The following is a 23,717-nucleotide window of genomic DNA, read 5'->3' on the forward strand; positions in this document are numbered from 1 at the left end:
CTCACTGGCTGAAACAAGCAGGGGCTGCACATCTCATACTACCCGTTCTGTTCCGAACTATCTGTAGAGTTTATTTGCGTAAATTGAAGCTCCGTAGAGGATTAAAGTTTAGTAAAGAAAGAAACGATTTGCATAAGACCATCTTAAAACATTTCTCAGTATAAAGTCTAAAAGCCTAGAGATTATGACATGTATCGGCTTCAATCAAATGCAAGTGTCACTATAGATACTAGTACTGATGATCTTTGTGACCTTTAGTTTGAAATGAGTGGTATTATATATTATCTATCTGTGTTTTAGTCTAAAAAATCAAGGTCTCAAATTCAATGCATAGAAATAATCTAACATTACGAGTAAGTCCTTCACAAATGTATATGACAACAGGGCAAATACAGAATGCAAAGAAGTATGTGACGAATTCATAACACGTCCATAGTGTATACTACCCTACAAACAAAGAGTTTGTTTGTTTGTTTGTTTGCTTGTTTGTTTGTTTGTTTGTTTTAACCTTTGTTTATTCATGATAAGCTCAAATCAGCACGCAGGACGCTTTTTGAACAGATTGTTCAACGGTTCTGAAGGGCTATTAGCTATAAGCTGTCCATTGGTATTCCGTGTGTAGCGCAGGAGAAGGGCAAGACATGACTAGCATAGATAATCGATAGAATGTAGTCTGACTGTGTAGCGCCCCAGGGTCAGGGATAACGTACCATGGGCACGTACACGTATCAACCGTGAGATTACAGTTAAAGTGGTTGATTTGGGGCGAGAGAAATGAAAACTTTCAACTAGCTTTAAGTTTAGGAAAGTACGTCATTATACATGCTTGTAGTTGGCCTGCATGCTAACAAAGCCACGTTAAAACACTGGCAGTTATAGTTCGAAGGTAACTATCCTTCACGGATATGTATCATTTGTAACATGAGTCAGCGATCGCCTTGGGCGAAATGTCTTATTTCAAACAAATTAGATTTAAAGTCATGCGAGCGTATATTTGTAGTGTGTGATCTTAATATTTCTACCAACATGTCAAATGAAATTGTCCTTCATTATTTTAGTGGCGGTTGTTTACCTCCCATTGGAGTTGGGGACAAGTTTGGAATTTGAATCGGATAAATCGCCTTTGGTAGCTTTAATTTGGCAATGAAACGTTCCACGCAGCAGTTTTGTGCTGTATTAGTATGGACGACAACACCCACTCACAGGAAACTTGGCTCCAAGTCAATGGGATTTGCCACGGTGGTTTCGGTGACGTAAGTCACCCCGAAAGAACAGTCAGGCAGAAAAACATATGCAAAACGATCCGAAACCTTTTTTCTGTTGAAGGTTTGGCTAAAAGGTTTCGAACTCTGCACACAGGCTGTATGCTCGGCGCAGGGGAAAGCTGTGTACCCATATCTGTGCCTTTAGTGCTTGGGAACGGTTTGTCTTTCGTTGTCTCTTGGCATAGATACAACCGTGAGAATCTGATTTGCGCTCGAGGCACGTCGACAACAGAAAATCATGGGATCTCCAGTAAGTATTATTCTAATCATTTGGAACTCACTTTGCTGCGTGGAACAGATGGTTAACATTTTTGATGCAATTTTACGGCGTACTGGATGATGATGTAACCATTGAATGTCGTTCTTTATTATGGCGGAGTCCCGTTAGCTAGGTCACAGTGTTAGGTTGCATGAATCTTAGAAAATGTATTTTTATTACTTGTATGTCTTGTATGTTTCCCATTATGACACAGTCTATGTAGTAATGTGTTACCTTTGCCAAGAAGGTTATGTTTTCAGTGCTGTTTCTGTGCGTATTTGTGGAATGTGTTTTTTGTTTGTTAGTTGGTTGGTTGGTTGGTTGGTTGGTTTATTTGTTTGTGGACAGCATACATGAAGAAGGTTTGTATGGATCCGAATGATATATGGTATGTGGGTAGGTGTTAGATTAGAAAAAAATTGCAATGGACCTCCTGATATCCTTTCGGTTTCGATGTCTCATGTTATGGGCTGCAATGGTGATTAATGGCAGATGGAGCTCCTGCTGTCTTCCTATGGTACATAAGTAGAACTTTCGGTTTCGATGTCTCATGTTATGGGCTGCAATGGTGATTAATGGCAGATGGAGCTCCTGCTGTCTTCCTATGGTACATAAGTAGAACTTTCGGTTTCGATGTCTCATGTTATGGGCTGCAATGGTGATTAATGGCAGATGGAGCTCCTGCTGTCTTCGTATGGTACTAAAGTAAAACTTTCGGTCTCGGTACCCGTGTTATATACATGCTGTGGTCATGTTATTATCTCCATGAAAAATGGAGATATAGTTTTGGGTGTGTCTGTCTGTCTGTTTGTCTGTCTGTTTGTTTGTGTTTCCGCACCATTCCAGATAGCATAACTCAAGAGCCTCTTGTTTCAATAGTAGATAGCTCTTAGCCTCCCTTGCAGGTGTTGCGGGTGGCGCCGGCGATAACTGTTTAGGGAAGCGCTGATTTGGTCTTTTTTCTCTAAACTTGAGGAGCCGACTTGGCTTGAGATTATGAAAAGAATAACTCAAGAAGGGGTTAACAGATCATCACCAGTTATTCTGGTATGTATATTGCTTAAGATATGATTGACATAATTTGATGTCATTATGCAAACCAGGAGTTAATTTGCATTATAACTAAGGAAGTTTATCATTCAGCCGCATTCTATTATTTATGGCTTTCAGACACGCGAGACTACGGGAGAAACATCGATAGATCTCAATAATAATAGGAAATACCATAATACCTTACTTGCAGCATTGTTAAGTAAACTAAAGGCGAACATATACATAAATTATGCAAATCAGGGCCTCATTGCACAATAGGTGAGGAAATGCTACAATGCCATTTTCTGCCAAGAAAAGACATCTGAACAATTTCTGATGTTTTGGGTATGATGGTGATGATGTTATTTGGGTAGAGAAGATGATTAACTGATATGATTCATGTAAGATCAAATAAGATCAGTTACAATATGCAACATGCGCAAACAAGACCATGCTACATAATTTCAGGAATAAAACGTTGACATGTATGGTTGTATCATTAGCATGAAAGTGCTTCTGCCGTTCTGCAGACACTGGGTATTCCACCGCCCTGTCAATCAATTGACAACATTACCACATCAACCAACCGTAACGTTGTACGTGTAAACATGTTGTCAGGTACGAATACAAGGCTTGTATGTAAGATATCCTCATGTCACCGACACTAGGCATTAGATGATATCTATTTTTGAACACCAAAGCCTAATAAAACATATTCTTGTGGCTTCAACTCGGGTTTACAAGTTGATGTTTCTTCTTAGAGGCAAACGTAGAGTAAGGAATTGGCTAGGTAGGCACTTATGAAATCAGACATGTAACAAAGGCGGTATACGGACATGTTTTCTTCTTTTTTTTCTTTTTTCCTTTATTTAACCTTTAACGTTTACACTCTTCGTCCGATGCCGCCTTTCAAGAGTTCAAGGGAGGAGGTCAGGGATCCTTTTAACATACCATTGGAAATGTAACAAAACAATTCTTGTCAAAGATACTGTTACATTCAATATTCCATAGCCATATTCGGTATATGAAAATAAGTCGACGACATATTGTCATTTCGTATTCAGTAATCATAGTCATGACAACATACATTCGAAAGTGAAACCATTACGACAGTCTTTGATGAGTCATCGGTTTCTATAGCGGGCGCTTCACGTTATCATGCACGAGGGCTGACGTCATTGTTGAGTTGCGCAGTGGAGTGCAAAAAATGCGAACACAAGATCAGCCCCTTTACTTAACTTTTGAAAACCCTTCTTTTTCTTTAAAATTTTGGTCCATTTTGGCGACTTTTGGGCTAGAAGAAACAGGTAGGGTCTTAGCTTTCCCAGTTCGGTCAAAATTTGTACGTTTCAGTAGTTAAGTTGGCGTAAGGGGATATCTTAGTGGTTTGGTTTCACATGTTCTGAGTGGACTATTCCAGCCTAGATGTAGGTCAAAGTTGAGGTTTGGTTTCTTCTGTCAGCTGTCCCGAGCGATCGAGCTGGTCAATCATCTGTTTTCTTTGCATGGTTCTAAAGAAGACAGCTGTGGCTTTCTGGTGCATAAGAATTTTTGGGGCTTGCAATGTCAGTAAGTACTATTCTGAGCCCTTGTTTCAGTGCATTAAAGCATTACTTCCTATTGGCAAGTCTCTGGTATATGCCCACGACGCCCACGGACACAGGGAGTCTCGAAATCCTGACCCGAATTTGGCACTGCTCCATGGTCACGCTTGTACAAGGCAGACAATTTGACCTTTGACATTGCCCGCAAGCAAGGTTATGTTGGCTAGAGGGTTCAACACTCACTGGCTGAAACAAGCAGGGGCTGCACATCTCATACTACCCGTTCTGTTCCGAACTATCTGTAGAGTTTATTTGCGTAAATTGAAGCTCCGTAGAGGATTCAAGTTTAGTAAAGAAAGAAACGATTTGCATAAGACCATCTTAAAACATTTCTCAGTATAAAGTCTAAAAGCCTAGAGATTATGACATGTATCGGCTTCAATCAAATGCAAGTGTCACTATAGATACTAGTACTGATGATCTTTGTGACCTTTAGTTTGAAATGAGTGGTATTATATATTATCTATCTGTGTTTTAGTCTAAAAAATCAAGGTCTCAAATTCAATGCATAGAAATAATCTAACATTACGAGTATGTCCTTCACAAATGTATATGACAACAGGGCAAATACAGAATGCAAAGAAGTATGTGACGAATTCATAACACGTCCATAGTGTATACTACCCTACAAACAAAGAGTTTGTTTGTTTGTTTGTTTGCTTGTTTGTTTGTTTGTTTGTTTTAACCTTTGTTTATTCATGATAAGCTCAAATCAGCACGCAGGACGCTTTTTGAACAGATTGTTCAACGGTTCTGAAGGGCTATTAGCTATAAGCTGTCCATTGGTATTCCGTGTGTAGCGCAGGAGAAGGGCAAGACATGACTAGCATAGATAATCGATAGAATGTAGTCTGACTGTGTAGCGCCCCAGGGTCAGGGATAACGTACCATGGGCACGTACACGTATCAACCGTGAGATTACAGTTAAAGTGGTTGATTTGGGGCGAGAGAAATGAAAACTTTCAACTAGCTTTAAGTTTAGGAAAGTACGTCATTATACATGCTTGTAGTTGGCCTGCATGCTAACAAAGCCACGTTAAAACACTGGCAGTTATAGTTCGAAGGTAACTATCCTTCACGGATATGTATCATTTGTAACATGAGTCAGCGATCGCCTTGGGCGAAATGTCTTATTTCAAACAAATTAGATTTAAAGTCATGCGAGCGTATATTTGTAGTGTGTGATCTTAATATTTCTACCAACATGTCAAATGAAATTGTCCTTCATTATTTTAGTGGCGGTTGTTTACCTCCCATTGGAGTTGGGGACAAGTTTGGAATTTGAATCGGATAAATCGCCTTTGGTAGCTTTAATTTGGCAATGAAACGTTCCACGCAGCAGTTTTGTGCTGTATTAGTATGGACGACAACACCCACTCACAGGAAACTTGGCTCCAAGTCAATGGGATTTTCCACGGTAGTTTCGGTGACGTAACTCACCCCGAAAGAACAGTCAGGCAGAAAAACATATGCAAAACGATCCGAAACCATTTTCCTGTTGAAGGTTTGGCTAAAAGGTTTCGAACTCTGCACACAGACTGTATGCTCGGCGCAGGGGAAAGCTGTGCACCCATATCTGTGCCTTTAGTGCTTGGGACCGGTTTGTCTTTCGTTGTCTCTTGGCATAGATACAACAGAATCTGATTTGCGCTCGAGGCACGTCGACAACAGAAAATCATGGGATCTCCAGTAAGTATTATTCTAATCATTTGAAACTCGCTTTGCTGCGTGGAACAAAAGGTTAACATATTTTCATGCTATTTTACGGAGTACTGGATGATGATGTAACCATTGAATGTCATTCTTTATTATGGTGGAGTCCCGTTAGCTAGGTCACAGTGTTATGTTGTATGAATCTTAGAACATAACGCATATTTATATTTCTTGTATGTCTTGTATGTTTCCCATTAGAACACAGTGTATGTAGTAATGTGTTACCTTTGCCAAGAAGGTTATGTTTTCGGTGCTGTTTCTGTCTGTATTTGTGGAATGCGTCTGTTTTTTTGTTTGTTTGTTTGTGGACAGCATACATTGAGAAGATTTGTATAGATCCTAAAGATACTAGTAGGCGTCGGCAAAACTGTTAGATTAGAAAAAAATTGCAATTGATTATGGACCTCCTGATATCTTCTAATGCAGAACTTCGGTTTCGATGTCTCATGTTATGGGCTGCAATGGTGATTAATGGCAGATTGAGCTCTTGCTGTCTTCCTATGGTACTAAAGTAGAACTTTCGGTTTCGATACCTCACGTTATGGGCTGCGATTGTGATAAATGGCAGATGGACCTCCTGCTGTTTTCCTATGGTACTGAAGTAGAACTTTCGGTTTCGATGTCTCATGTTATGGGCTGCAATGGTGATTAATGGCAGATGGACCTCCTGCATGCTGCCTTCCTATGGTACTAAAGTAAAACTTTCGGTTTCGATTCCTCGTGTTATGTACATGCTGTGGGCATGTTATTTCAATAATAGATAGCTCTTAGCCTCCCTTGCAGGCCTTCCGGGTGGCGCCGGCGATAATTGTTTAGGGAAGCACTGATTCGCAATTTCCAACTTATTGGGGCCAGGCGGCAATACGGGTCCCCCAGCAAAAGAACCTGGCCTCGATAAGTTGAAAATCGCGAATCAGTGCACCCCCCCTCCCAAGTTTATTGAGGAGACTAAATAGCCCTTGGGTTCGTTAAGAAGTGATAAAGGATTTGGTTTTATGGACGCAGAGGGATCTTTTTTTTTCTCTAACTGACTTGAGGATCCGACTTGGATTGAGATTATGAAAAAAAATAACTGAAACAGATCGATTACCTCTGGTATGTAGGTTTCTTAAGGTTTTATTGACATAATTGGATGCAATTATGCAAACCAGGAAACAATTTGCATAATATCGAGAAAATTCTAAAGATCCACCGCCTTCAATTAATTAGGACTTTCAAATACGTGACATGTGACTACGAAAGAAACATCGATCATACAAATAAAGACACCATCTGCATGGAAGGAAATACAATAATACAACAGTAGTGTACATATTCTTGCGGCGTTTAAAAGTTAATTAAAGGCGAACATCATTAGACATAAATCATACAAATCAGAGCCACTTTGCATAGTAGGTGAAGAAATGCTACAATAGCCATCTTTGCTAAGTAATATTAGAACTACATAATGGGGATCACTTCTGTTCTTTTAGGCGGATAGAAAAGGATCAACTGATATAATTCATGCAAATGAGTACCTAATTTGCATAATCAATGAAAAACATTTCATGATACTTCGGTCCGAAAGGTTAACACTATTTGAAGGTATGAGGTCGTGGGACTCTAGATTAAAATGCACGATCGATGTTCTCAGGAAAGTAAGGAGGAGCCAAAGGTAGAGTATGTCAACAAGTACAAGGACGTCACAAAGGACAAGATAAAAGAGGCTGCGGAGAAAAAGAGACGGCAATACGAGAAACAGGAGAGAGAGAAAGATGAGCGCCTCAGACAACTACAAGAAGAAGCCGACACGAAGAGAGTCAAGCTACTTGACTATCGCTTCGGGGATGTCCATGGGTCTCGCTACTTTGCCAAAGTCGACATCAGTGACATGAAGGAAGGAGGTCTGAGGATCGGGCTGTTCGGGCCTACCGGATCGGGAAAAAGCAGTTTCATCAACACGTGTGAGAGAGCCCTGGAGCCGGGACTTCGTAAAGGTACGGTAGCGGTGCGGTCACATTCGTCGTAGGTTGTCGTTCGAATTTTCAGGCAGGCTGTGACAAAACCATCTTCCGAAAAGGATATAAAACAGCCTCTTCCGTAAAATGACAGCTGATTTAGACGTTAATTATACGACACATTCAAGTACGTACCATGATCGTACGGCGAATCTGATCGAGCCTTATCACACGTTGTGCTTCTTTCATTTTCATCAGTTGTTTTTTTAATCTAGTTTTGTTATGAATACGCCAAAAATAGTTACTCAAGCAACTGGATAAAATATTCAATTTGTTATACATGTTTAGCTCAAGTGACAGATGCGTTAGATTATACAATTCACGGTATGTTCAAAGTACTCAACTAAGAAAGACATCGTGACACAGGTTATGTATGATGTACTGGAAGTAGAATCAGAATTATAAACAATGCGCATTTAATTTTTTTACTTCGCTTTTTGACAAGGACGACGTACGTGGCACTGAACTCGCGTACAGAGAACAATATACCCATTTCTACACCCGGGTGGAGTGAGGAAAGTCGTGTTAAGTTCCTTTTCCAAGCTTAAGGACACACCATCGGTGGCGTCAGGGGATTCGAACCCTAGGCCGCTAGGTTCTGGGCAGAAAACCCTGCCGCTACGCCACACGACTCCGCATTTAATTGGTTGATATGTCCTCGGTAAAACAATATTCTGATAGATGATTGAAATAATCAAGTTATGTGTGGCTTACACGAAACACTAATTTTTCGCGTGTATGCTTCCTGCAGGTACTGCTGATATCCAGACTGGCGGTGGGGAGGGCACCATCGCCCTGCAAGAGTTCCTGGACCACCTCGATAATGACTTCCGTCTTGTCGACACTCGAGGGTTCTTCCAACATGGGGCCGAAGAGTTCACGGCGCTGACCAACATCGTCTTTGGGAGGATCAAACCTGGCCAGGTCACACCTCATGTTTATTCTCACAATAGTGATTGGAATTCTGGAGAATCTGGAATTATCCTAGTAAAGTTTGGAATTTCAGTCATAGGAGAGATTGGAATTCTAATCTCTCCAAAGAGAATTCCAGATTATCCTAGTGAATTGGGATCTGAATATTGAAATTCCATTTTGTCCTAGGGAAATCTTGGTGTCCTATGACAATTCCAAATTCTCCAATCGATTGGAATTCTGCTACTGAACTGTGATATGAATATTGGAATTCTAATTTGTCCTAGTATAATTCCAGATTCTCCTAGGACAAATGGGAATTCTAGCAGGACAATCTCCAAATCTACAAGCAGACATTCAGATCACATCAAGATGTTTGGAAAAATTGGCTGAATCGTACATTTCGTACTCGATGTATATTTAATCGTCCATGACCTCATTGCGCATTTGAAAGTTAAGTCATGCAAAACCAAATAGCTCAAGAAGCATTTATTCTACTCCATTTTACAGGAGATCAAATTTGAAACGCAAGCGGATGACAAAGACTCAGAGGAGTACTTTCCCAACTGGCTCCACGCTATCATCATAGTTCTGTCGGCGGATGACCCTCGTCTACAGGACGGCAACACTCATAGAGGCAATTTGAACATCGTGCGGGAGTTCATGCGTCCAAGAGGTACGTTATCAATGCTGTTTATTTCAAAAAATCTATTAGCGTGCGATTCGATGTACTTGGAGACATATAGAAAACTAACAAACATAGTACAACTGTTGCTTTTAATCGATAATTTTTTCTGCCAGGTGGAACATTAACAGATTCCAATTATGCAAATATGGGCCTAATGTACATGATTAATGCCATCATTAATACCATGATTCATCTAAGTGGTAATTTCATAATTGTGACGTATTTGAGTTAGTTAAAGGTGTACATAATCATGCATATATAGATTATACAAATGCGTAAGTCATTTGCATAATTAAGATATTAAATCGAAGTATGAGGTCTTCGAACTTTTTTTTTCTGTAGGGATAGCTCCGATCACGGTCATCACCCACCACGACAGGATTGACGAAAGTCAAGAGGAGGACATCTTGGCCAAAGCGTCGGCGGCAACCGGCAGTGCCCGTGACCACACCTTCTTTGTTACCAACTACCACGTAGACAAGAAGGAAAGAGGTCAGTAGGAATGAAAATAGTCACTGTGGTAAAAATTGTGGTGCCCATCCCTCTCCACAAAACAGTGATCACTTGAATGTTGCCTCCATGAAAACTCAGGTACTGTTTTGGTGGTGTTTGACCCTACTTATTTCAACACAATATCAACAGAGAGGCAGTAAGTGAGTGGGAAGATGAGATCAGCGGAAAGGCCAAACTTCACGGGATCGATAGAAAGTTCAGAGATGATAGTATTAACTAAGTCGTTGATAAGACATGACAGTCTAGGTCATGGGATGAATTAAAGATCACATACGTACTGTTCCTTCCTCTCAATTTTTTAGGCAATCCTTCACTCGTTGCAACAGCAACATTAGACATGTTGCGAAGGAACACATCAAATATTAAAAGCTTTCTCTGCTTTGTCCCATGATCTTAGACTACAGCACCGACATCGAAGCCATGAAAGTCATGAGATCGGCACTAAACGTTGCGGAGCGCTACGTAAAGATCCACAAGCAACAAGAACATTACAAGAGGGAGGACGAAGCAAAAAAGAATCAACCGGTGACAGGTGGGAAATGTTAATAGGCCACTTTCAATGACGTCACGGGGTCACAGGTCACAGACGACAAAACGTATCAACCAAAATGGCGGCGTTAAAAAAATGACGCGACCGGTGACATCATGCATAATTGGTCAATTGTGAAACACGAACTAAAACGCTTACTAATTCTTAGCGTATTAACAATTCTACTATACATAAAAAAATTAGTGTGCTATTATTGTGTATTTAGGACCCAAAGAGACTGTGGAAGACTTCTTCCGCCGCCTGTCTACAAAGAAGCATATTCCAGTAAGTACAAAGAATGGTTTATCTTCATAGTATATTATGTAATGTGAACATACATGTACCATGAACAACAACAATATCAACAGGAAATACCGATGGTTACCAAACCTTTGATCTACTACATGATGCATATTTTAGCTTTGAAAGGATTCAGCTTCACCTATATATTCAAGTAAACATTCCTAAAACAAGTAGAAGATGGGAACTCTACGCAAGTACTAGGTAAAATACACATGACAATGCATATATTTATACATAGAAGGTATCGCCAATACGCACTGGAATAATACATGTACAGTACTGAAATGTTTTAAATTCTGCAGCTTGATCGAGTTCAGCCCACCATTACCAAGTTGAAGAAAGAGGACATCACCACGTCCAAGTCTCTCAGTGACAACTGGGCAGAAATCCGGGGAGAACTGTCACTGAGCGAGCGGATGAAGGGCTACATCGACAAAGAACTAGCTGACGCATTCAAGGAGGTGAATATTTATTTTACGTACAAAAACAGCAACGTAACCTGTAAACACAGTTGGGGAAGCGGGTACCTCAATTACCAGGATAAATCATACTGTTTTGCAACCGTGTTTTTGCAGCATGTTAGAGTGGTCGGTGGCATCGATATCGTTGTCCAGGCAACGAGTGGGACGTAAGTAGATTTCTACCTTTTGTAAAATTGCACTTAATGTAGTACATTACTTTAATATGTTATGATTATGCTAAAGCCTAGCAGGCAAAATATTTTTAATATGAACTTTTGAATAAAAAGCATGGAAAATTGCAGAAAATCCGTATTTTTTTACGGTAAATCTTCACTTCTTGTTTCTTTAATTTGTTCATTTTGTTTTACTTGCTTCTGTATCCATTAGGGATGTTGACACTATTCTTCATGTAGTCCTGAGCGTATAGCTAAAAGAACAGAATTGAATATGACTGATGAAAGCAGAGGTCTATACAATACATACTCTTTAAGATACAAAGATGCATTCTTCTGCTAATACTTAGATGATTATTAGGAGAAGTGTATTATCATTGCTAAATTAATGTTATGCTTATCATTTGTCTGGACTTTAACTGCACTTCTTTCTGAATATCATTTTCTTTCCTGTACATGCGAAAATGTCCCAGGCACTGTATACGACTATCCTCGCTCTACCCAGGTGTAAGAATGGGTAACTGACCAAGTCGGTTGGGGAGGTAAAAGGCCGCTGGAAGGAAAGGTATGGGCTCAGTATTACAAAACCGTGCCCTAGATCTATGACAAAGTAGATGACAACCCACAGCCCCCACGGCATCAAAACGGCCATGGGCTACCTTTAATTTTACCATCTTACATGTGGCAACAGGTACAAATTGAAGGAGGTAAAAGTGACCGTCTCGAGCCCGATTCTGCATCCTGGCCACTGGTACGTCTCTGTTCAGCCCAACCTGGACGCCAACGGGCCTACATACGACTTCCCTGCTTATCGTTGGATCAAGCCAAGTGAGTCTTTTAATCTTCAAATTGATACAAATTATGTCACTGTCTCTGAAATATAGACAAAAATCATAAATGTGTTTATTATTTACCACCTTCAACGAAAACGTCACATCCCCTACTAGTATTATATTACGTAGAAACATGTTATACAGTATTTCTATAGACATTTTCATAACATTTTTTTACCTTCTCATACATTATCTATTTTGCCCTGCAAATAGCCCACGAGTATGAGTTTGCAATTCGCAAATAAAAAGGATTATGAAAAATGACCTTATCAGATGAACTGTTTATAAAATGCTTATTAACACTACTTCCAATGTGTTCCTACATTCGCATGTTACAGATCTACTCAAGTGTTTCCTATATTTCCTATAATGCTAGGGTCACATTTCCCAACCGGGGCCCGGCCGGGCTATTTTTGGAAACAGAAAATTAAAGTACATGTCAATAGATATGCATAAGCTATGCTCTTAGATAATGTTTGGTATGTATTGTGTTTTTTATTGTCTTTTATGTCATATTTTTCGTTCCCAAAGACCACCCGACCGGGCCCCGAATAGTAAATGTGACCAAAGCATAAGTCACTCACTTATGTATGCTATATAATGTAAATAAGACGAAAATGCTCAGTTCAATTTCATACTTAAACAGATGATGACGTGCAGCGGAAGGCGGTTGACTGTGAGCTTCCTCAGGACGACTGGCGCCCCAGCGACCGTTTTGATGAGCTTCAGTTGATGAAGAAGCGCTATGCATCTGAAAACCGAATCCCTGGCCTGCTGCCTATGGTATGGAAACATATGTTTCGTATGTCCCAAATCTCTTTTGGTGCCATTTCTGGGAGCTGTTGGTATCATGATAATGATATCAATAATAATGTTTATTGAACATCTATGTCCCATGGGGATCATAGTACAGTTCAAGTGACGTCGGTGTGGCGTAATGGTGTTTGAGGAGAGCCACACCTTGAGCACGTAAAAGAACCCACCACATCTTTTGAAAAAGAGTAGGGGCATGCCCCGGTGTGAGTGGCTAAAAACGGTCCGGTCTAAATGGGGTAGGGAATTTCCCGAGCAGCCTTCGTAACCCCTGCTTCTCCTAATGGGTCAGTGAAGTCATGCTTGTCTTGAGCATTGATGTTTCTGGCCTAGGGTGAAGAGATGCTGCTTCAGTAAGAATTAGTTCAGTGCTTCGATGAGTGGCCCCTACGGCCTTGCACTGAGCGAGTTCGCAAAAAAAAAGTCAAAGTGTCAATCGTTTCCACATGGTCGCAGATGCAGACCTACAAGACTGGCAAACACTTATATAGTTGTCCCGACTTGGTCAAAGCTCGCCAATCGAAAACATGTCAGTATACAGATCAAAGCATGATGTTGGAACCAACACTCTTATTCGTAAGTGACTGATCATAATCCTAATGTTATTATGTTTTGAATCTTTAAAAACTGCAATAAGCTTAAATGGAATTTAATGCATTCTAGCTGAAGAAGTTGCCTGAAGAGGAATACTTTTCGAAGACTAGACAGGTAGGTGTCTATGAACAATAATATGCGATTGTTCATTATTCGTGTCCGTTTTGTTTTCTTACTGTACCGTCTGATAATAACACAATAAAACTGTTCTTAAGATATTTGAATGAATTTTTCCCAGTATCGTTTCACGAAGACATGTTACGATGTACACCATGTGCATGTGTATCCTTTACACGAAACATAACGCGCGTGCACTCACTCACACTCACTCACACACACACACACACACACACACACACACACACACACACACACACACAGACACACACACACACGCACAAATCTCGTTTTCAGTTTTTACATACGTTCATTCCTCCTACTTATTCTATAGGCGGAAATCGCAATAACATATACCACAATGCAAGGAAACAACTGGATGACCCACCTCTTCGGAGGACGATTCCCCAGCTTTGAAAGCATCAGTGAGGTTTTCCCATCTTGGCATGTTCCCAAGGTAAGGACAGCTTTGTTTCTTATTTTTTTTAGTATCGTAGGTTTAGAGCAATGTACATGGTGAGCTTTTGTATTTTCCTGGAAAGTAATATCAAAGTTTTTCTTCTTTACTGCTTAGCCTCATATCTGAGATTATCAACAGTTGCGCATGGGTAAGGTATAACACAAGTGCCCGGTACAATTATAGTTTATAGAGGAAGTCAAACTCAAGAAGCGTAGACTTTGTGTCAGAGCATTTCTTATGAAAATGGAACAAAGAAAAATAAAATGAAACAAACTGAAATGAAATAAAACAAACTAAGATAAGATGAAATAAAGTAAAATGAAATGAAATAGAAAAAGACCGATGTAATACAATGTGACCTAACATTATTATGTAATGTGATATAATTAGATTAAAATGAAATAACGATAAGATAAACGATAAGATAGCCACTCAGTCGACTTGTTACCATTATAATCTTGCCCCATCTATACTTCGTGTGTATGTACTGTATCCTGTTGCATCACATGTCTCTTTATTTCAATATTGATGATTTAATTCACTGCCAGGGTTTTCAATTGGATCGCTGGACACTGGACGAGACTTTCGGTGCACAGCGCCTGCGTGGAGTCAACCCAACCTCCATTAAACTCTGCCAGAAGATTCCAGAAAAGTAGGAATTTTATCATTTTCATCCCTACATATGGTTTAGTAAAGTAACACTGTACGGTGACTTGTTGAAGAGTATGTTGATATGCAACGTTATAACGCCATCGTTGGATAATTTCAGAAGGGGCTCGCAGTATATGAGACAGTCGTTTATTGATTTGGGGGGGGGGGGGGGGCTATCGTAGTATAGTGTGATACAATCTTTACTATTCATGATCACTTACATGACATGTCACTGCATGGTGGATACCAAGTTTGTCTCCGCATTAACCCTCATACACAACAACATTTGTGCGACTAAAATGGACTCCATTGTGTTTTGTTCAGTGATATCTTCTTTTCCATTTTTTGTGATCATTGTACATAATTACATTCCATCGTCAATGTATAAAAAAATGTTTTGGCATGTTTATGTGTAAATAAGTCCTGCTCATTATCATAATCTATGTAAAAGAAATAGCCTGATATCCATCCCTATTTTCTGCCCAGTGCCAGCTCATTCTCAACAACGTGGCATCGGGTATATAGGATTGCGGGTACTGGATAGGGCCACCAAGGACGGGAAATAGAAATGGATACCATGCGGGCTACCTCTAATATAACAATATGTCAATACGTAAGATATGGAATTCCCCTACGTCTATCGTGTCGTTCAATATGCAGGTTCGGTGTCACGGCCGCCATGTTGGAGCCACAGCTGGAAGGTCTCACGCTTGATGAAGCTCTGGCAGGGAAGCGGCTATACATCGTGGACCTCACGATCATGAGTGTCGCTGCGTTCAAGAACCAGGGCAGACCTGTGAGTGAAATTCTGGAAAGACACCGTTACAGCAAATACATATTCAATTATAAGTAATGATTGATGGCATAGTTCTTCGTATATGACCAAGTGATTTATTTAAGACCAACAGTCTGGTGACGGCCTGTAACCTTCCTCAGGCAATAATGACTGGCTATTACGCAGCTATATAGGTGTCGCTGCTTACAGATGCGGTCCCATATGTAAACCATTTACACAATCATATACATAGATAGTTCTTGCGGCGTTTGCCATGCGGTCCCAAACTTAAGGTATTTACATAAATACAACACTTGGTCTTGATTTCCCAGCCTGATGAAACTATTCACGGAGTTCAGTAATGATGTCTGCAGAGCTATGTGCTTCACGAAAGTATTGTAATGTTTGTTTCTTGCGCTTCAATGATATTCCTTTTTTTGAGAGCGTCATCGTAATGTTTAGGGAGTTGGACTTTGCCAACCAAATCAGAGTTTGACTAAATGTAAAGTGGGGTCGTGTGGCGCACCGGCAGAGCGTTCGGCTCAGAACCAAGTGATCCCGGGTTCGAATCCTATCATGTCACCGATCTTGTGCCCTTGGGGAAGGCACTTTGCACGACTTTCCTCACTCCGACTCCAGGTGTAAATGGGTACCTGACTTCGGTTGGGGACGGTCGTTTTGAGGTCATTTGGTGGCGCCGAATGGCAGCCACCCAGACCCTTGCGACAGTTCCACAAAATGCCAATGTGGATAAAATATGTATATGTTGTGTATTATGTCAAACCTATAAACCCTGCATCAATTCAGCTCTAGAAAGGCTGCCATTGCGGGTAATTTCTGATAAAAAAAAAGTTACATCTTTGCTGAATTGTCTCTACAGATGTGTGCGCCCTACGGTCTGTTTTTCGTGAACAGCAAGAAGGACCTCGTACCCGTGGCTATTCAACTCTACCCCAATGAAGCAGGCTGTCCATTTCTTGCAATTCTTGGAGTGAAAATACATAATCAAGTATGATACTTTATGATGTTATATGCTTGTAACTTAATATGTCCAATAACTCTAGATGTTTTACTAACTAAATCTATATCATGGATTGAATTGTACGTTTAAAATACATTTTACGCGGCATATAAACCTCTTAATGTCGATCTTACTCCCCACCCTTGGTGTTATAGATATTCAAGTTAATCAACAATAATAACACTGGCATTACATTTCTCATCATGGATATTAATCGCCACAAAAGTAGCTTGCACTTCTTCTTCTTGTTGTTGTTACCCTCGAACCACTCCTGAAGGGGCCGCGAGCCTCCACTGTCGGGGCTTGCACAACGTGCCCCGGCAGCGTGTTCCACTCTTTAATCGTACTTTAATCGTACTACACTACACTTCTTTATCATCAGGCACATTGATTGTGACCTAGGCACTTATATCACTCCCAAATGTCTTGTATCACTCCGCCGTTCAATCCACTTGGAAAGAATCATAAAGAGGCTTGGAGTCTGCTCACAATGTCATTACTGTGTCGTTAATTAGACATAAACGAGCATCGGGACATCATAGCAGAAAACCTGCCATTCAACTCGTGATGATGTAAATGCGACTTTCGGTCGTCAAAGTGCCCTATAACTTATTGCTGTTGACAGCCGAAGAAATGTACATGTATGTGTATGTGATCAATCCCTAGGTGTTCCTGCCAAGCGACCCTCCTTACACCTGGCTCTACGCCAAGATGTGGTTCAACTGCGCAGATGGAAACTATCACGAGGCCGTGCCTCACCTTGGTAAGACACACGTAGCTTCATAAGGTGAAACATTGTCATTTTCGTCGCGAAACCCCAGGTTTATGTCTACAAGTTCATTCAACAGAACTAGAAACGTTCAAATTAAACTTATGGCATAACCACTACAAATCGTATTGTTATGAATTGAGAATTTCTTCGGAGCTCCCTGTAAATCCTTAATATCCTTTTGTACGGGCGGAAATAATGGTATGCCAGTTTGTTATGTTTCAGAGAGGTTTCAATGTACATTCTTCATTATATTGAGAAAGCATGCGGTCCAGTTGTATCATGGTTCTAAACTTTCTGACCACCCTGCCGTACCGGCTTTCATTCCGTCCTTCCCGTTGCGTAAGCCCTGGCCTGTCATCAGCCAATCAGATGCTCCTCCTGTTGTTCGAATACGAGTTACCAGCCAATCACGTTGTCCCCTGACCGGCGACGTGATTGGCTGGTGACGGCTGCGGGTCTGTCATGAGTCATTCTTTCTTTTTCTCTACAGGGTTTACCCACCTCCTGATTGAGGCATGCGCTCTAGCGGCCAAGACAACACTTTTCCACTCGCATCCAATCCACTGCCTCTTGGAACCACACTTTTTCAACCTGTTGGCCATCAATGAGTAAGCCAAATAGCGGCGACTTCCTTAATCTTTTACTGAAATATAAGAAAGTTTGAAAACCTAAAATATACTTGAAGAGTGTATAACTTGATAGGTGTTTTTCCTTTCCTTGCTAAAAAGAATAATAAACGTCGTTATATACTAATCTCCAAGCAGATCTCCACGGTGCCAAAATCGTACAAGCTAGCCAGAGAAGATCCAGTCAGCCAGAGAAGTTATCAGGCACCGAAAACTCCTTTTACCAGTTGGATACGGTCTTTGCAACCGTTGGGTCTGCTAGGAGACTACTTATATACTAGTATATTGCTAATATGCAATCGATTAATGTATGACAAACGAGAAGATAATGCCATTTTAAAATGATTGTAAGAGAAAAAAGGCTCCTTTCACATAAAACCTTCACTATAAACAACTCACTTTTGTTGTTGTTGTTGTTTGTTGATTTTAGTATGGCGAGGAGCTCTCTGATAAACAAGGGTGGAGGCCTCACCAAAATCTCAATGGCCGGAGAGGAGGGTGTATTTGAGGTTATCAGAGAAAGGTGACAAAAACTAAACACATTTGTTATAACTACTAACAGTGCTATGTACATATTTCTATCTCTTTTTGTCTCGTCTTGTCGAAGTAAAGAAACTGAAGAAAACGTCAAGTTGAAGAAATGAGAGGCGTCATCTGAGTTTAGGAACAGTTTGCGATGCATTCCGAATTTTATATTGCAGACCAATTGCAATATGATAAGCTTAGAAGACATCATGGCGTGTACATGTAGCATGATATATCTAGCATTCACAGTTGATTCCATGCCATTCTAGTTGTTTTTCCGCAAATCACTTGAAATAATCTTATGAGGCTTTTTGATGATTTCCTCTGAAATAGACTGCAGACTTGGAGGATGGACGTGGACGGAACGCTACCTGAAGACCTGAAGAATCGTGGCGTGAGTAGTCTTTTCCAGAACTGCTCTTCCACTTGGGTATCGATATTAATGCTAATATGCGTGAGTGACAGTCTAGTGTTATAGAGGTTAGTTATAAGTTAAATGTGTCCTAATTTCTCATAACATCGACAGCTGACATGGTCTCATTATTGCATCACTGAGGAATCGTAGCGCCATATAGGTTTTGCATCCTGTAACATGTCTATCAGCAAACAGCAAAATGAAATTCACAACCTATGTGCCAATGGACACTACAAGGTGAACAACAACAACGGTACAATCGCCTTCTCTCAGCATTACATGCCCCCTCCCCCCTATACATCCCCCTATACACACACGGAATATCCTGCACTGCAGCCTCTGTAAGCTGACATTTGTGTGCACCCTACGGCACCGCTGGATTAGATGTAACATTACAAACATTAAATGTACGATGTTTCGCTTTTAAATCACACAGGTGGATGACCCAGAGGCCCTCCCAAAGTACTACTACAGAGACGACGCGATGCCAACATACAACGCCATCAAAGAATACGTAACTGGAGTGGTGGACATCTTCTATCAGGGCGACAACGGTAGGTCTGAGGCTGAACATATTAGTACCTGGCATTATTAAAAAGAATAGAAACCTTTACTTTAAAGTTTAAGCCAAGTATGTTTAAATATGTTACACACTCAAGATAGACGAAAATAGCATCCGCACTACCTTTATCATCAGGCATATTTAACCTCCATCCTTATGCCACAGTATAATTAGGCACATTGATTGTGGCCTTCGAAACTTGCAAGAACACTTCTACGTAACTTGTATAACTCCGCGAGACACTGGTCATGGACTCTGCTCGCAAATATTGGTTTTAACTGAATATGAAAGAACATCGAAACATCAGAGCATAATAAAATAAAAATAACAAATACCAAATACAGTAAGCACGTACCTCGTCCATCTCGACACTGCCTGTCCATAAGACGTACTCATTGAGGTAAATGGATCTATTTTATATCTATATCTACATTTACTTTACTTTGTTCTTTGTAGGGTTGCACTGGTGTAAGTACTTCTGTTGATAACACATTGTCTAATTTGTATGATTCAGTTAAACTGCGGGAAGACTACGAGATCCAGGCATTTGCAAAGGCCCTTGTTTCTACCGATGGTGGAAAGATAGCGATCAAGGTAGGTGTGATACCAAGCTTTACAGTTCACAAGTACGCCATAAAATAAGTCTTCATCATGAAATGCAAGCTCATTACTAAAACGGCGCTTACAGATAACGCTTTTGCTTCACACTCAACGTTTGTCCAGCAAAATGTCTTTGTACCGGAAACATTTTAGAGAAGAATGTCCAGTAATACTAAATATGATGCCAAAAGCACCGATTATAGAACATCAAATTTTTATTAAGACCTTGGTGTTGGGTATCTATTGCTTGATTGAACGGGGACATCTAGCGATGCCAACATGGGAAACAATGGGTTCTTTCTATTTATTGCTTATACGCATTTTTGTTTCTATCCTACTGTTTAAGGGAGTTCCAGGAAACGGAAAGTTCTCCACCCTTGATGAGCTGATCCAGACTCTCACCTCCATCATCTTCATCAGTAGCGTGCAGCACGCTGCCGTCAACTTCATGCAGCTCGACGAGTACGGATTCATACCCAACATGCCGCTCATGCTAGTGAAGGATCCACCCAGAACTAAGGTTTTATACCATTGCCAACATACCATTCAGTGTAACATGCATTATATATGGTCATGAGTTATTTTGAATTTTAGTAATTTTTATTATATAAAACATAGCTTTTAGCAGAAGTTTCCAGGAAGATTACTGAGTGATTGTTTTATATGAATATTTCTACTGAACATACAAACCATTCAGGCCTTCTTCGAAAGATATTGTAGGACATAAAACTGTATACATTGTGATGTTACAGTGCCATTTCTAGTGAACTACAAAAGTACGGTGAGAGAGATATACGGAGCACGGGAAGAACATTGCAAATGACCGTTCCATCTAGATGTAGAAATCTGCACTGTCCAGTCAGCTAAAATCAGAAGCCAGAATGATGCTCAGCGCAGAAATGCAAGAAAAGCATATCCACAAGAAAGAACTTTGCAACAAAACTGATTCAGCTTACAGATTTGACCTAGAGTCAAGTCAAGTCAAAGTTTATTGTACCAGGTACAATGTAAGGCAAAATACTACTGGCTATTTATACTAGTCACCGCTAGTAAAGCTGCAAGAAGGTTCTAGGCTATACAATGTTGTCAATGGTAGATAGTATCTTATTATACTACTATGTTTGTGTGTGTGTGTGTGTGTGTGTGTGTGTGTGTGTGTGTGTGTGTGTGTGTGTTTGGCTGTTTATTTGATTGTTTTATATATGATGTTGCTTTGATTGCTATCACAAACTTCCACATTTAGCTCACTGATGAGAAATCAAACGGCTCTATACAGTCTACTCATGTTGACTTTGTGTTTTTACTCACACGATGAATGTACAGGATGCTTTAACGGAGCAAGACATCCTAGATGCTCTCCCCGACAAGAGGGATGCCGTTACGATCAACACCATTGCAGTGATCCTCAGCGAACGGGCGACAAATCCTTTGGGTGACTTCGAAGTCGAGTACCTTCGGGGAGACAAGGTTAAGGAAGTCATCTCGAAGTGAGTAGTACCTCTCTTGGGTAGCACGAAGAGTTAATCATTTTGTTTGCCCTTTATTTACTTCAAACCTTGATTTTGTGCCATGTCAAGTTACCCTTTCCTACAACCTGTAGTGGATCATTACTGGTAAAATACGAAACACATTTCATTGTTCTTTTAATCACGCGTACGACGAAAGAACCGCCTTGCTTAAAGTCACCACGACCTAGCCTAACTAACTTCACCATATTCACGGACGAAGAGAAAGCCACATTCCTCTTAAAATCACAGACTTACCCACAAATTATGAAAAAAATATTCATTTTTGTCGTCCTCTACCAAAGAAGCCAATCCCAATTTCTAGATATATAGCCAACACTAGTTTTTTTAATTATGATAACGTCATCCCCTGTGTATTGTTTGCACATGTATGTCCATTATGTTTCTACCAAGTTCTTGCAATAAGCCTTCGCTTCGGTCATGAACTTGCAAATAAACGTCCTTCATCATAATCAATTCTTATTAACAAACAGTTTTCAGAAGGAGCTGCGACGCATCTCACGTGACATCAAGTACAAAAACGAGAAGCAACGCTTCCAGCCGTACGACTACCTGGATCCCCAAAACATCCCGAACGCCATCAGCATCTAATGCGCAACACCATCAGCATCTAGGCGCAACACCGTCATCATCTAGGCACAACACCATCAGCATCTAGGCGTAACGCCGTCAGCATCTAGGCACAACGCCATCAGCATCTAGGCGGAACGCCATCAGCATCTAGGCGGAACGCCATCAGCATCTAGGCGCAACGCCGTCAGCATCTAGGCACAACGCCATCAGCATCTAGGCACAACGACATCAGCATCTAGGCACAACGCCATCAGCATCTAGGTACAACGCCATCAGCATATAGGCACAACGCCATCAGCATATAGGCGCAATGCCGTCCGTAGTCTTTGAAGCTCGTGCGTGGAAAGAAGCTCGACAACCTGTACATGTACTATACAAGCGCATACCTACGGCCTTTATATGCGGTCGACAGATAAAAGCAACAAGGCAGTTGTTGGAACAGATGATCAACTAGATTTTGAAATTACAAGTGCTTCCGATATATATATACAAGCTAGTATAGTGCTAAACGCAAATGGCAACGGCGTATGTGAGCAGACGGAATAGCATTCTGCAGTCGCTATAATAAGATGAGTGTGTAGAGAAGATTGCATGGGAAGAAAGATGCTAATGAATAATAATGATATTGCTTTGAAAGTGTAGTTTTATTACATCACTAGGTTTGGGAAGGATTGTGAATTTTTCAACATCCCCAGGATACGGTATACAAACGTTAACATCTACATTATTCAACAGCTTTGAATTTATTTTGGCCCATAAGATTTGGTAATGGCGCTTCTTTTATAGATTATAATAATGTTGATAAACCTTGATATCGATTTAATGATTAATATCTTTAGTTTTATCGTGCAACAGGGAGCCTGTATTAAGTCTAACAATATTAATCAGATAACCAGTATCAATGTCCTAGTCTTCATAGACTTAATACTAGTATTAATGTATAAGAGACTTGACCTTTGATACGAACAGTCAAGTAAACTAGTATTTAAGGCTAAATCTGTTGACTCGATGTGCATATGAGCAAAACCATTTGTTCAAAGAAATTTGGGTTCGTGCAGACGTTTGATTACTGAAACTAACACTTCTTTGAAGAACTGCAGGCTACGATTCGGAATGTAATACATGTGATGGTTGACAAAGCTGTAAAGGTTTTTTAAAAAACGAATAGAATTTGAGTAATATCAGCTCTATGCTGTTCCAATTTGATGTGTTGTTTCCCTCTAACTCGAATGATCACGAATGTTTTGGTTATTTTTTTTAAACTATGGCTTTGAGTGTATTTGCTACAGTACTAAAGAATCTGCTGAAGGGCATGTTAGAATAAAATAAATATGAAGCAGTGCATCATCTCATTAATTTTGTAATACACATACGCTATCAGAAGATCCAGAGCACCTACTCAATT

At 40.4% G+C, this 23,717-nt stretch overlaps 1 protein-coding gene across 4 annotated transcripts; it reads left to right on the top strand.

Moving 5' to 3' along the window:
- Positions 1 to 383: 383 nt before the first annotated feature.
- On the top strand, positions 384 to 23,654 carry LOC136436919 (polyunsaturated fatty acid 5-lipoxygenase-like). 4 transcript variants are annotated; one of them, XM_066431317.1, is made up of 26 exons: positions 5,598 to 5,849; positions 7,507 to 7,849; positions 8,622 to 8,794; positions 9,293 to 9,458; positions 9,813 to 9,962; positions 10,381 to 10,515; positions 10,739 to 10,797; positions 11,118 to 11,276; positions 11,391 to 11,443; positions 12,141 to 12,277; positions 12,929 to 13,065; positions 13,759 to 13,803; positions 14,141 to 14,263; positions 14,815 to 14,918; positions 15,578 to 15,713; positions 16,573 to 16,701; positions 17,380 to 17,476; positions 17,976 to 18,093; positions 18,542 to 18,634; positions 18,970 to 19,030; positions 19,488 to 19,605; positions 20,128 to 20,207; positions 20,560 to 20,733; positions 21,537 to 21,700; positions 22,213 to 22,311; positions 22,511 to 23,654. In XM_066431317.1, the coding sequence occupies exons 1-26, from the start codon at positions 5,838 to 5,840 to the stop codon at positions 22,527 to 22,529; spliced, it is 3,084 nt and encodes a 1,027-aa protein (XP_066287414.1). In that variant the 5' UTR covers positions 5,598 to 5,837; the 3' UTR covers positions 22,530 to 23,654. The 4 variants fall into 4 exon arrangements, with proteins under 4 accessions (XP_066287413.1, XP_066287414.1, XP_066287415.1 ...); XM_066431318.1 differs by lacking the exon at positions 22,511 to 23,654 and adding an exon at positions 22,423 to 22,504; XM_066431316.1 differs by lacking the exons at positions 5,598 to 5,849; positions 22,511 to 23,654 and adding an exon at positions 384 to 1,515 and having other exon boundaries at positions 22,213 to 22,416.
- The last annotated feature ends 63 nt before the right edge of the window (positions 23,655 to 23,717 follow it).

Source organism: Branchiostoma lanceolatum, chromosome 6, assembly GCF_035083965.1.
Source record: "Branchiostoma lanceolatum isolate klBraLanc5 chromosome 6, klBraLanc5.hap2, whole genome shotgun sequence".
Lineage (NCBI taxonomy): Eukaryota > Metazoa > Chordata > Leptocardii > Amphioxiformes > Branchiostomatidae > Branchiostoma > Branchiostoma lanceolatum.